The following is a 13,144-nucleotide window of genomic DNA, read 5'->3' as shown; positions in this document are numbered from 1 at the left end:
GAAATTTATCTTCCCTCAAAAAAAAAAAGCACCGTGTCATATATATGTTTCATCAACTTGTTCATTGCAAACATTGAATATTATTAATTAGCGTTGTTCGTTACAATGTATTAACAAAAATAACTCGTCCTTGGTACGTGAAGACGTTAATTACTAACTAGTGTTGATGACATTTGGTGCATATCTCACGTAAATGATTCATTCTATAAATTAGATTGTAGCTTCCCCCTCCTATGAAACTTGGTTTTGATGCTACTCTTCCTTAGGGTTTTGAAATTCCAAAATGTAAAAACCATTGTTAGGATACAAAATTTGTGGCTTTGGTGGAAATCCAATTATTACGCAAGAGAGAAGCAAGCAGGTGAGATGGGAAGAGAATAGAGAGTGGGTGACGTGAAAGTTTGAGACGAATATGAGTGGACTAGTATGTTGCAGAATGCGATATTGGGGCAGGCCGGAGAAGAAAGAAGAGGAAGGTCCATGAATGATATATTTATTAATGGCGTGGCTATGGTGAGTGTGGTAGGTGAAGGAGAGGTCCAGAGCGGTTGGTAAAAAAGTGTTGTTAAGAGAAAGAAAAAAGGGTTGGATTGACCCCACCCCCTTTGGCAGGCATTAAGGATAAGCACCAAAAGCCGAAAGAAAGAAACAAGTCTCACCAACCCCAACCCCAACTCCTAACTCCTAACTCAAGTCTCAAACCATTTTTGTTTTTCCATCTCTGCCCCTACCCTGTCACCATCGTCACCATTGTGCCCTTAACCAACCAACCCCTTATTTATAATAATACAAATAAAAATGAAGCGCCTCCAGAAAGAAAGTAAGTGAGAGAGGAGCATGGCAGTTGTTGAAAGAAGGAGGGAATTGATATTCAGGTCGAAGCTTCCGGATATCTACATCCCCAAACACCTTCCCCTCCACACATACTGCTTCGAGAATTTGCCAGAGTACGGTGCACGCCCCTGCTTGATCAATGCCCCCACGGGAGACGTCTACAGCTACGAGGAGGTGGAAAGCACCGCCAGAAAGGTGGCGCGGGGGCTGAAGAAAGAGGGCGTGGAACAGGGCCAGGTCATCATGATCCTCCTCCCCAATTGCCCCGAATTCGTCTTCTCGTTTCTTGGCGCATCCCACCGCGGTGCCATGGCCACTGCTGCCAACCCTTTCTTCACCCCCGCCGAGATTGCAAAGCAAGCCCATGCCTCCAATGCCAAGCTCCTCATCACCCAGGCCTCTTACTACGACAAAGTCAAGGACCTCCGCCACATCAAGCTCGTATTCGTCGACTCTTGTCCCCCCCAGCATCTCCATTTCTCACAGCTGTGTGAGGATAATGGTGACGCTGATGTTGATATCAAGCCCGATGACGTGGTTGCATTGCCTTATTCTTCGGGAACAACTGGTCTTCCCAAGGGAGTGATGCTGAGCCACAAGGGGTTGGTGACCAGCATTGCTCAGCAGGTTGACGGTGATAATCCCAACCTCTATTACCACTGCCACGACACCATCCTCTGCGTGCTTCCCCTCTTTCACATTTACTCTCTCAACTCCGTTCTTCTCTGTGGCTTGCGTGCCAAGGCTACCATTCTCCTCATGCCCAAGTTCGATATTAACTCCTTGCTTGCTCTCATTCACAAGCACAAAGTCACTATTGCCCCTGTCGTCCCTCCCATTGCTCTCGCCATCTCCAAATCACCCGATCTCCACAATTACGACCTGTCTTCCATCAGAGTCTTCAAGTCCGGGGGAGCCCCTCTCGGTAAGGAACTCGAAGACACTCTCAGAGCTAAATTCCCCAACGCCAAACTTGGCCAGGTACCCCTACCTTCACCTTCTTTTTCCTCTCCCACCTCCCAATTCTTCTAATAAATGTATACTTTCTCAACCAACTTTTTTTTCTGGATCAATAACTATGTATGCACTTGTGTAAATTCTTCCATTTTATTTGCCTAGTTTTAAATAACCTTTTTTCTTTTTTATTTATATAGTTTAGTGATTGTGCATATTTATTATGACAAGTTGCTTCCTTATAGTATATATTGGCCAGTTTTATCATTATATTCAATATTCATGTTCCCTCACGGTACTAGATGTTGACATCTTATATGGATTACTAGTATTAGTATATGTATGGAATTAATTTGATAAATAAATACAGGGATACGGAATGACTGAGGCAGGGCCTGTGCTAACAATGTCTTTAGCTTTTGCTAGAGAACCGATAGACGTAAAACCAGGTGCATGTGGAACCGTTGTAAGAAATGCAGAGTTGAAGATTGTCGATCCTGAAACCGGTCATTCTTTACCCAGAAACCACTCCGGCGAAATTTGCATACGAGGCGACCAGATTATGAAAGGTACCTACCTTGTCTTCTGTTCTGTTCTTTTTAGGGTGTAAGACACTAATCTCTCATTGAGAAAGAAAATGTTATGTTTTTCCATTTTATAACATATGTTTTAGAGTAAATATAATGTGATAGTTATTTTAATTAAAAATTAATTACTTATTTATCTCAATTTAAAGACATTATTTATGGAAAAAAAAACAGAGGGGAAATACTACTTTATCTCCTTAAAAATCATCCAACTTCCCATTTTTTTCCATCTCCTTTAATACTCAAAAATACATTATGGGATGATATGTTTAGGAGTGCGATTTTGGGGGAAGCTAGGGGGTGAGAGAGAGAAAATGACTTTATTAAAAAAAAAGTTATATAATATTTATATAAAAAAAAATATAGGACATCAAATAGATATTAATCAATTACTGTGTTTGGTGATAATATGAGAAAAAAAGGCTACCATCCAAAGAATGCATAATGAGGTTCCTTTCAAAAGCTGGCCTATGGTGTTGTGCCATTGGTTCATGCATTGCTGGAAATATTGAAAGCGTGTAGTTGGACTTGGACTTGGGGCTCAACTTGCCAGCATTGATTAAGGTTCATGTGCGGTGCGGTTCTGTTTTTATGAAAACATTACTTGCACGGCTAAAGTTGAGAGTAATGAATATATTTTAAAAATTGTCCTTATGATTATAATAAATAGAAATTGATGAAGAGTAACCAATTCCAATCAGGTTATCTAAATGATGGAGAGGCTACAGAGAGAACCATAGACAAAGATGGTTGGTTGCACACAGGTGACATCGGTTACATCGACGATGACGATGAGTTATTCATCGTTGACAGGCTCAAGGAATTAATCAAATACAAAGGATTTCAAGTGGCTCCAGCTGAACTTGAAGCCCTTCTTCTCACTCATCCTAAGATCTCTGATGCTGCTGTTGTTCCGTAAGTCTTCCATCCTCCCAAATTAATTAAATACTATCTCCCATTATCTCTTTAATTAATTAAACTTCAAAATTTCAGAATGAAGGATGAAGCCGCGGGAGAGGTACCTGTTGCATTTGTGGTCATATCAAATGGTTATACCGACACAACCCAGGATGAAATTAAGCAGTTTATCTCCAAACAGGTTATTTCCCCCCTCCATATATATAACACACGTTATAATTAATTACTTTGTTATTTATTTTCATATGATCAAATATATTATTATTTATTCTTTTTAAAAGTAAACTCATTCCTATAATTTCTCAAATTTTCTTATAACTGACCCACCTAATTTTAATTAAATGTCACGGTGACTTTCAGACATAAATGTGTTTTTTAGCCACAAGCACAAATTTAGCAATGTAATGAGTTGTGGAATTGTGCAGGTGGTGTTTTACAAAAGAATAAACCGAGTATTCTTCATTGATGCAATTCCCAAGTCACCGTCAGGCAAAATCTTGCGCAAGGATCTAAGAGCAAAGCTAACAGCAACTGTTCCAACATGAAATTAAAGCAGACCCACCCTTCACCCATCATATCATCATATAGATATTATACGATGCCCGCTCAAGCTTCAGCAGAAAAGGAAGAGGCGCTGTTGCTTCATCGCTAGCTTTTACGTATTTTCTCGTACGTAACAACCATGTATAACTAATTACGAGTGTGATTTTCTTACATGGAAAATATTCAATCTGTCAAGGACTTTCACCTTCATCAAATTATATTTTTATTTATAAAAATATATTTAATTGCATTGTTTAATCTATTGTGATTGAGATAGCAAAATTGACCGTCAGGTTGAAAAAAAATTCCTTTTGCCAATTGAAGTGATAAACCTAATTGTCATTTTGTTCGTTATTTATATTATTTCATTAAGGTTGAATTTTTATGAGACATTTACAAATTTAATTAATTTTACAGTTACAAAAATTAAATAAACTTATCTTTTATATTTTTATTATTAACAAAATAATTGTTATCAATTAATAATTTCATCAATATATTTTATTTATAATTCTATATCTTATCTATATTTATAAATATTCGACCATGGCAGACCTATTAATTTTCGATAGATTTAATTATCCATGCACTTGCACTTTACTTAGGCTATGTTGGATTTGTGGCATATGATGAAATGGAAAAGAGATGGAGTAAAATTAAAAGTTATTCTATTGTTTGATTTGTAAAAATAAGAATAAAGCATAATGGAAGATGGAAGAGGGTCTATTTCATTGCTTAATCCCAATTTTCTCTCCCTCCAATTTGGGGTGCACTTGATTCAACAAAACTTTTAGATTATAAAATGACTTTTATTTGTGCAAATTTTACTCTCTAAAGATAATACATTTATAACAAATACAATATAGGATTGAAAAGTTATAACCCATTCAAATTTGTCTTTTTTTCAAACAATAGAATGAAATTTTTGTTCTATCTCATTATTAAATATCCCAATAATGAAATAACATTTTTAATCCATTCCATCTCATTATATCCCTAATGTCCATTTCATTTCATTCTCAATCATTAATCCAAACATTGATTTAGACTAAATGCAATCTTATTCTATTGTTGCATTTTTTTTTTAAGAAACGTTGTTGCATTTATGCAACTATATTATGTGGGATAAGTTATTTTGAAAAAAATATTTTTAGCATGGTTGAGTGTTTTGAGCATCTATACAAGTCACAAGGACAAAGGGCTATGGCAAAGGCCTATAGAAGTCCTCAACATGAGTGCTTTGTAGTTACTTCTTTAAGCTGCAACAGTTTCAATGGAAATGAAACATTTGGTCAGGTCAGGTTAAACTCGTGCACACGATAATGGGCTTTTGATCATGGTTTTCATTTTTCTTTTTATTAATATGCATTACCTCTCGTATCTAACCTGCAGAAACGCCTAACACTCTCAAATCCATCAATTTTCCAAATGTGATCCCAATTTACATCCTTGAAGAGAATAAAAACCTTTTAAGTAACTTTATTAGGCCACAGTAACGTCCTCACCATGCAAAGGAGAGGGAGAGACACCACAAGGGGGGTAACTATAGCCGTAATATCCCAATTCCAATTGCCAACATCACTAAAAAAGTCCTTTACACGCCAACCCAGCATCAACTTGTTAGGAGGGATAGGATGGTCTAAGTCAATTATGACAAATTCTTACTAAATGTTAGGAGTTTTCTCTCCTATTTTCTGTGTTTTTCTTACTAGACAAAAAAAATTCTTTCTCTCCCTTCTCCTTATATTTCCTAACGATAGGGAATTTGCATTAACGATTCCTTAGAAAAACCTTGATCTCCTTTAATTTTTGTCTTGCTTCTTTCCAGGTCGAGTGCTAAGCCTTTCTATTATGACTGTATTCATATCGAACTTATTTTGTTGGGAGGAAAAAAGCACATAAGTTTGAGACCTTAAACCTTATTATACATAACACAGAAAATATGAAAAATACATAGTTATACCTATAAAATTGTCTGAGTTCCTACTGTATCAACATTCCAAATTTCAAATACCCAATTCTAAAAACTAAAAAAAAAAAAAAAACAATAACGTCATCGTATGAACCACAAAATAAAAAATGAAAGAAAGCTTTGCAATGATTGGTTGCTTTCAACGTGATTCATTGGAGATTAGAGCCGAAAGGCTACAAGATTCTATGGTGAATGAATGAAAGCTATGGAGATAAAAAATAATACCGTAACACATACTTTCAAAATTCAATATATAATACAAGGCTTAAAATTTTCAGTACGGTAAATTGCCCGTGATCACATCGGGGGTTCCCAGGTCTTGTTGAATGCAAGAATCTTCCTGAACCCTTTCAAAAACCCTGCTTACTACCTTTTTGTTACAGAAAGTGGTAAAGAAATGCAGCATTGACAACTGCCACACCTACACTAAATATTTAGTCATCACCTGTACCAGATTCCACAAGCAGCATTACAACAGGCCAGGCATATGTCAAATAAAAAGCCAAACATAATCCTATAGAAGTTTCACTTTTTATAAGCAAATAGCCTGATGTAGAACTACTAACCGTAGCTAGACGACTAGATCTATAGTCAAAACTGATTGATGCCAAACTGTCAGAAGCCAAAACGTGCACATTCTAATATTTTATCTAGTGGATAACACTATATTTACCATAATATAGATCCCTCTATCTTCACTTCTAATAAGGCCAAAAAGATTGACAACAGTGCAGAGTATATCAGAAAAGATAAAGTGATAAAATCAGTAGGACTTGATGAACAAACTCCAATAGGCAACATGATGTGGCATGTGAATAAAATACTACATGGGTTCAGTGTTCCAAAAGGCAAGTTCAAGGAACATTTCTAAGTGCAAACATTTGTTTGTGTGGGGTGGAGGAAGTGTCTACTTAGCTAAAGCATTTGGAAAGAAATTCCCCTAGCTGAAAGGTTCTAGAATTTTATCTTTTCAACAAAAATCTATTTGTCTCCAAATTGATTAGGCAATAACGAATAAGCATATTAGATAATAAGAATATATACTACTAGGGATTTAGTGATTTACCCAAATTCATCAGTTACTCTGTTTAGCAGAAATGTGGCACTACTAAATTCACTTTTGATATCACAAATTCAAACTAGCTAGATGGCATGTCATAAATCTGGAAGGGTCCAAGTTCTAATACCCAGAAGTTCATATCGTTTAACAGAAGATAAATGCATATCTTGAGAAGCAATGGGGAAGAGACAGGTAGGTGGATACATCAAAGAAGTGAAACATGAAACTAAGCAAAAAGAGAAGTAGAGGAGATTCATCTAGATTCTGCATTATATAACTCTACTGTGAATCTGTGCAGTATATTCTCAGCAACTCACCACTTTTAGGGTCTACATGTACGAAAAAACTGGCAGCAACTATTAGATAGCATAGTATAAGCATCAACCCTTTAAAATAATTTGAGGTTCCTTCCTGCAAGGAATAACACAAATTAAAGATGGTTGTCACAAACATAAATAATAGTGGCAACAAAAAAAAATACTCTACATATAAACCTATCACACACAAATCAAGCACATGCAATAAAAAGCTAATGCTTCAACCAAACATCTTAAAAGAGAACTAGCTTCTGACCATTGATTGTTTATAAGTTGAAAAACATTAATAACTGCTACCAACACCATTTATAGGGGCAAGAAATAACATACCTGCATCATAAATGCAACTACTAACACAGTGATAAAAAGTGTGGCAGTCTCAAATAGTTGAAAATTTAAGTCCATTTCTTTTCCCATGCACCATCCAACAACCACACAGAAAGGGATCTACAATTTTCAAGAGAATAAGAATCATCAACTTTCTCCTATGACAGAGAAATCCAGGATAGTTTATTCACAAAAAGATATAGTAAATGTACACCCCAAATAAGTTAATAACATTTAATAACAGTTGAAGGCTATACCACAAACATAGATATCTGTGTAGATGATCCAATAGCAACTCCAATAGTGATATCCTAAGGAGAGATTGAATTCATTAGCAGATTAACAATATTCGTAGAATAAAGAGTAGGCTTTGAAAACCACTTACAAGCTTGTCCTTCACGGCAAACATGATAGCACTGGCATGTTCTGCAGCATTGCCTACAATTGGAAGCAAGATGACAGAAATAAAAGCCACTGACATATTCAATGACTCAGATGCTCCCTGCAAGAGACCAGAAACACAATATGTCTATGAATGAACTTATGACGCAGTGTTTATGGACAAGAACAAGAATAGGAATATTAGAAGCTTTAGTTGTACAATAATAGAAATTAATGATCAAGAAATTCTGAAAATGATATAGCTATACCTGTATGGCGTCTACAAGGTATCCAGACAATATAGATACCCATGCTGTCAAGATAGCAAGCCAGATTATTGCCTCCCATTGAGTTAATTCAAGATCTTCCTCCACATCAGAATTTTCACCATTCTCTCCTCCCTACATTATGAAGTGTGGAAATTTTGTGAAAATGCACTGTCGAATAATAAAGAAAAAAATGCATTCAACAGGCACCAATTCACTCACATAAATTCTTTTATATTTCAAAATATATGCAACAATTTAATACTCTGATCAAGTTTAAAATTAAAAAAAAAAGCATTTTAAACCCCCGCCAGAAGAGTGAAAACGTAAAAGAAACAGGATGCTTTTTTCCTTTTTCTAATACATGAAAGGACAATCCACTCTAACTGACATCTATCAAAATGTAAAGCCACATACCTTTGTACCTTTGTTATGTAGTGGCGGATCTTGGTTATGACAGGAGTCATGCCCCAACTTTTTACACTAAGATTTTCTATAATATTCTCGAGTACTCTGTAAAGTTGTTTATTTCTCCATTATTAATGATTTTAAGTCATTGAAAGAGCATACAGAAACACTTTAATTGAAGGTAATTTTTAGTCTTTTTCTTTATTATAGACAATTTTATGTCTTAAGAGTGGTAGTCTTTTCTCAAATGATGAGTATTTTTTTAACCTTGAGTGCGTCTTAAATCTAATTTCTATAAGAGAAATGAGCTTTGGTTCTTTGTTTTATGTTCCCTTGGTGATGATAGTTGTTCGATTGCCTTTGATTCCTTGTTTTTTGTTTTATGTGAATTTAGAGCATACTTTGGTGTTATCATATACCGTTAGGACCATGGAGTATTATTTGATTGGGTAAAATACCTTTTTGGTACCTTATGTTTTTTAATAATTCTTGCTCTGGTCTTTTATCTTAAATTTTTGTTTTGGTCCTTTAAGTTTTGTAATGTTACATAAAATGGTCCTTCCGTCAATTTTTTTCAAGATTTTGCTTTTGATAACATTAATTCTTAAGGAATTAATCCTTTTAGTTTTGTTATGTTACTTATAATGGTACTCAATTGCACTTCAAGATTTTGCTTTTGATAACATTAATTCTTATAGCTGATTTTAAACATCAATAACACTTTTCATACAACTATTTCATTAATTAATTTCCTTTTCAAACAATAAACTATATTTTTTTCCGTTTTTGAAATCATTTTTTCTCTGACTTTGATATCCTCATTCTGTACAAGACTTGTATAATATGACTAGAACCTGTAATTTTTTCTTGCATCTGGAGTATTCATGCAAACTTGTCTATAATTTTTTTACAAATTATTTCTAGACGATATTTCATAAACTTTGCAATGACTTTGGAGAAAAAAATATTATTATTTCCTCAAAGTTTTTTTTTTTGAACGACCAAAATATCATATATTATATAAGGATAGTACCAGGGGTACTACAAAGATACAAATAAAAGCTATTTTTTATAGAATTTCATAGAATTTTTGTTTTCTCATATTCTTGATAAATATAAGCTATTTTTTATAATAAAAGTATATTGAAAATATCTTTAAAAATATTTATTTAGCATTTATTTTTTGCTTAAATGTTAGGAATTGATATTTTTCTTATTTATGGCTTGTAGATATGAAAAAAGAAGGGATTAAAAACAAAAAAGATTCAAAAAATATCAAAAATATAAATAAGGAAGATTTTTTGCACCAGGCCCAAGTCCACTCCATCAACTATAAGAACAGAGTCAAGCCCAAGTCCACTCTAGCGGCTATAAAAAGAGAGTCAAGCCAAAAAGAAATGAAACCACCCACACTAAGAGCTCTCTCTCATGAATACATCCTAAACCTAAGTATCTCCCTTTTCAAGTGTACGGCGTAGTTTTAAGGATTAGTCGCTTAACAAAGGGTAATTTCTAATAGAACTAAAAGTAAGGAGTATCTTAATAAAATCATTATTAGACATAGAGTGATTGCATTATGTCCGTGCATCAAAACAAACATCTAGAATTAGTATTTTGGGAGATAGATAGGTAAGATAAGTTTGTCATCGTGAGACATCAGGGACAAGTATTCTAACAGATGTGGGTATGAAAAAATTCAACGAATTGATACGTAGGCTAGATCCAACATTATCACATTCTGAATTTATCTTTCTTTATCTTCATCTTAATCTTTTATTTATTTTATCTTTTTTATCTTTTATTTTTTATCTTTATCATCTTTTAATTTAAATATTTTATCTTTTCTATTTTTTTAAATCTTTATCTTATCTCCTATCTTTAAAGTCTCTATGACTCGGACTTCCGAGTACTTTACTACTTCTGATAAATTTGGTGCATTTGTGAACGAGTAACAATTCTCATACAAATTAAAAAAAATGAATGCTTCTTAACAAATTATTTTTACGAAAAAATATAAAGAAAAATTCTCTAAATTTTTTTATTCAGTAGCAGATGAGGAAATAGAAATCAGAAAAAAAAATTAATTAAATAAAAGGAAGATATTTTAATATCATAAAATGAAATTAATTAAGAAAATGGTTAATAATAGACTTAAATTCACTTTTGGTTCCTACAAATTTCATGATTGTTCAATTTTGATCCTTGAAAAATTGTATTGCACATTTGGTCTCATGTTTTCAAAATTGAGCAATTTTGGACTCCTGTTAGACCATTGACAATTTTTTTACAAAAATTGTTGTGACACTTATTGATGATGTTGGAGTCACACACTAATGTGATGCCAGCATGTCAATGCCAAGTTAACACACTATCAATGGAACGTTAGCATGTGTCAAATTGTCACATTATTATGTCACCGATAGCATGTCACATTAGTGCCTTTTGTTATAAAAAAAAATGATGTCAAATTAACTGTGAACCAAAATTGCTCAATTTTAAAAATATGATGATAGTAATGATAGCAATGGAGGTGAGAGGAACGGAGGGAGGGTGACAATTCTATCTTATTGCTTTCTAACATAGCTCCTACCTCAGGATAAGAAATACATTGCATCAACGCCAAACAAGTGATTACAGCAGGAGCAGGATAAGGTAGTTATCCTGGCTACCAAATGAGCCCTAAATGTATAATACTAGTTAACACAGTATAAAGACAATGACTAAATGATTAAGTAAATGTAACTAGTGGCAAATACATATTCATCTCCTTAAATAGTATAAAAACTCCAAATATCTAATGTGCCTCAGTGCAGTGTATTTGCTTAAAAGGAAAAAAAATATTATAACAAAAAATAGATGGGCTTCACCCCTTGCAACACACTATAATTATACATCATAAACCTAAAAGAGAAAAGGCTAAAAATTATAATAATAAAAAATGGGGCAAATGAACTAACCTCACCAACCGGACTATAAACATTTTGCTGACTTCTAAGTTGAAAGAAAAGGTAGCTTGCATAGGCCAGTAGCATTATGCAGCTGCTAAATCTTGAAAGAGACAAGACTGACTTCCCTTGATGAACTTCGGAGTGAGTAAAGTAAAGCACAGCAGGAAATAGTATTCCCATAACAGCCATCAAGAGTAAGCCAGAATTGACAACAGCAGCCGCCTGTTGCAAAGGCGGAGTACAATGTGAAGTCTCTGTGACATAAGGAGGCAGCAATAACGAATGAGGTGATGATGATACGTACCTTATCAAAAACCTGTACTTTTTTGTAGTGGGCAAGGCCACCAGTAAAGAATGCACAGCCAAGAACTAGAAGCATATTTGACAAGATTGAACCGAGTAGGGATTGCTGAACAACCCTTATCATATTGCTTTTCAATGCATAAATTGATATAATCATTTCAGTTGCATTGCCAAAGGTGGCATTAAGCAGACCCCCAACTGCAGAAAGCAACACGAGTGAGTTGAAAAGAGGATACGGGCCTTAAGAGAAAAAGGGAAATAAAAGAGGGATACCTGTGGGTCCTGTGTAGAAGGCAAGCTGCCTGGATGAAAGAAAGAAAAGGGAATGGGGGGGGGGGGGGGGTGTTAGTAGTAACAGAGAGTAAATGGGAGATGGTGTAAAAGACTTACTCGGTAGCATAACCGAGACGTTCTGCCGAAGGAGTAATCCCCAATAAGGTGAAGAAGAAGACCCATCCCTAAGAAAAGAAGAGAGAGAGAGAGAGAGAGAGATGAGATAGGAGGAGAGGAAGGAAAGGGAAAGGGAAAGGGAAAGGCTTACATGGTGTCCAGTTACGTAATGTAGGAGAATGGCGAATGGACCAAAGGGAAGCAAGAGGTTGATCTTGGCTTTAATTAAGACAAAATAAATACTCCTGCTCATACGTGTTATGTTAAAGATGGATGAGCGCCGCAAATCTAGAACACTTGTATCCTCGAAATCGAAGCTATGGAATTGCTGGTGGGATTTAGAAGAGGCAGATGCTAAGGGAGTATCGTCGAGGTCGAGGTCGTGGTCGAGGTCGTGGTTGTCCTCCACCACCGAACCCCCCATCAGAGAGAAGAGATCTGGCAAGCGAGGCAGAAGGCAGATGCGTTGAGTTGAGATTTCCCTCACTATTCCTATTTGGCGTTCTATTCCAAGTCCCACCAGTCACACACCTGCGACGCGAACCTTCCCCGAAATCTCCCCCTTTTTCCACAAATCATTCTTCATTAATATTTATTACCATTCCCCATTCCACAAATTAGCTACGCTTAAGCTTAATTCCTTATACGTCGGTCAATACATTTTCCTTTTCTTCAAGCATTATCCATTAAATAAAAAAACTACTTCCCGTTACACCATCTATGCCCATATGTCTTGTCACCCCCATGTCCTACACATTATTATACTATTAAACTTCCTTATTATTACCACCCCTACCTTCCATGTTTTTCTACCAAACTTTCTTATTTTAATTTTACCCATATAACAACAACTTCCTTCCATATTTTCATTCGCGTTTTTTATACCGAGTAGGGAAATTTGGTTAATCTATTTTTTTATACCGAGGCAGTTTAGTT

General features: G+C 35.1%; 2 protein-coding genes across 3 annotated transcripts; one reads left to right on the top strand and one right to left on the bottom strand.

Moving 5' to 3' along the window:
* The first annotated feature begins 669 nt into the window (after positions 1-669).
* On the top strand, positions 670-4,094 carry LOC100819192 (4-coumarate--CoA ligase 1). Its single transcript, XM_003546393.5, has 5 exons — positions 670-1,815; positions 2,159-2,357; positions 3,077-3,290; positions 3,369-3,474; positions 3,719-4,094. Exons 1-5 carry the CDS (start codon positions 838-840, stop codon positions 3,836-3,838), a joined length of 1,617 nt encoding a protein of 538 aa, XP_003546441.1. The 5' UTR covers positions 670-837; the 3' UTR covers positions 3,839-4,094.
* A 1,847-nt stretch (positions 4,095-5,941) lies between these two features.
* On the bottom strand, positions 5,942-12,860 carry LOC100792408 (vacuolar cation/proton exchanger 2). 2 transcript variants are annotated; one of them, XM_003546342.5, is made up of 11 exons: positions 12,360-12,860; positions 12,209-12,276; positions 12,092-12,120; positions 11,820-12,016; positions 11,525-11,737; positions 8,163-8,294; positions 7,898-8,014; positions 7,770-7,823; positions 7,516-7,632; positions 7,186-7,279; positions 5,942-6,253 (listed from the first exon to the last, which is right to left on the bottom strand). In XM_003546342.5, the coding sequence occupies exons 1-11, from the start codon at positions 12,630-12,632 to the stop codon at positions 6,243-6,245; spliced, it is 1,305 nt and encodes a 434-aa protein (XP_003546390.1). In that variant the 5' UTR covers positions 12,633-12,860; the 3' UTR covers positions 5,942-6,242. The 2 variants fall into 2 exon arrangements, with proteins under 2 accessions (XP_003546390.1, XP_014623655.1); XM_014768169.3 differs by lacking the exon at positions 12,092-12,120 and having other exon boundaries at positions 12,360-12,842.
* Between the last annotated feature and the right edge of the window lie 284 nt (positions 12,861-13,144).

This window comes from Glycine max, chromosome 15 (genome assembly GCF_000004515.6).
Source record: "Glycine max cultivar Williams 82 chromosome 15, Glycine_max_v4.0, whole genome shotgun sequence".
Classification (NCBI taxonomy): Eukaryota; Viridiplantae; Streptophyta; class Magnoliopsida; order Fabales; family Fabaceae; genus Glycine; species Glycine max.
The sequence above is the reverse complement of the archived record's forward strand: the minus strand, read 5'-3'. Positions and strand labels throughout refer to the sequence as shown.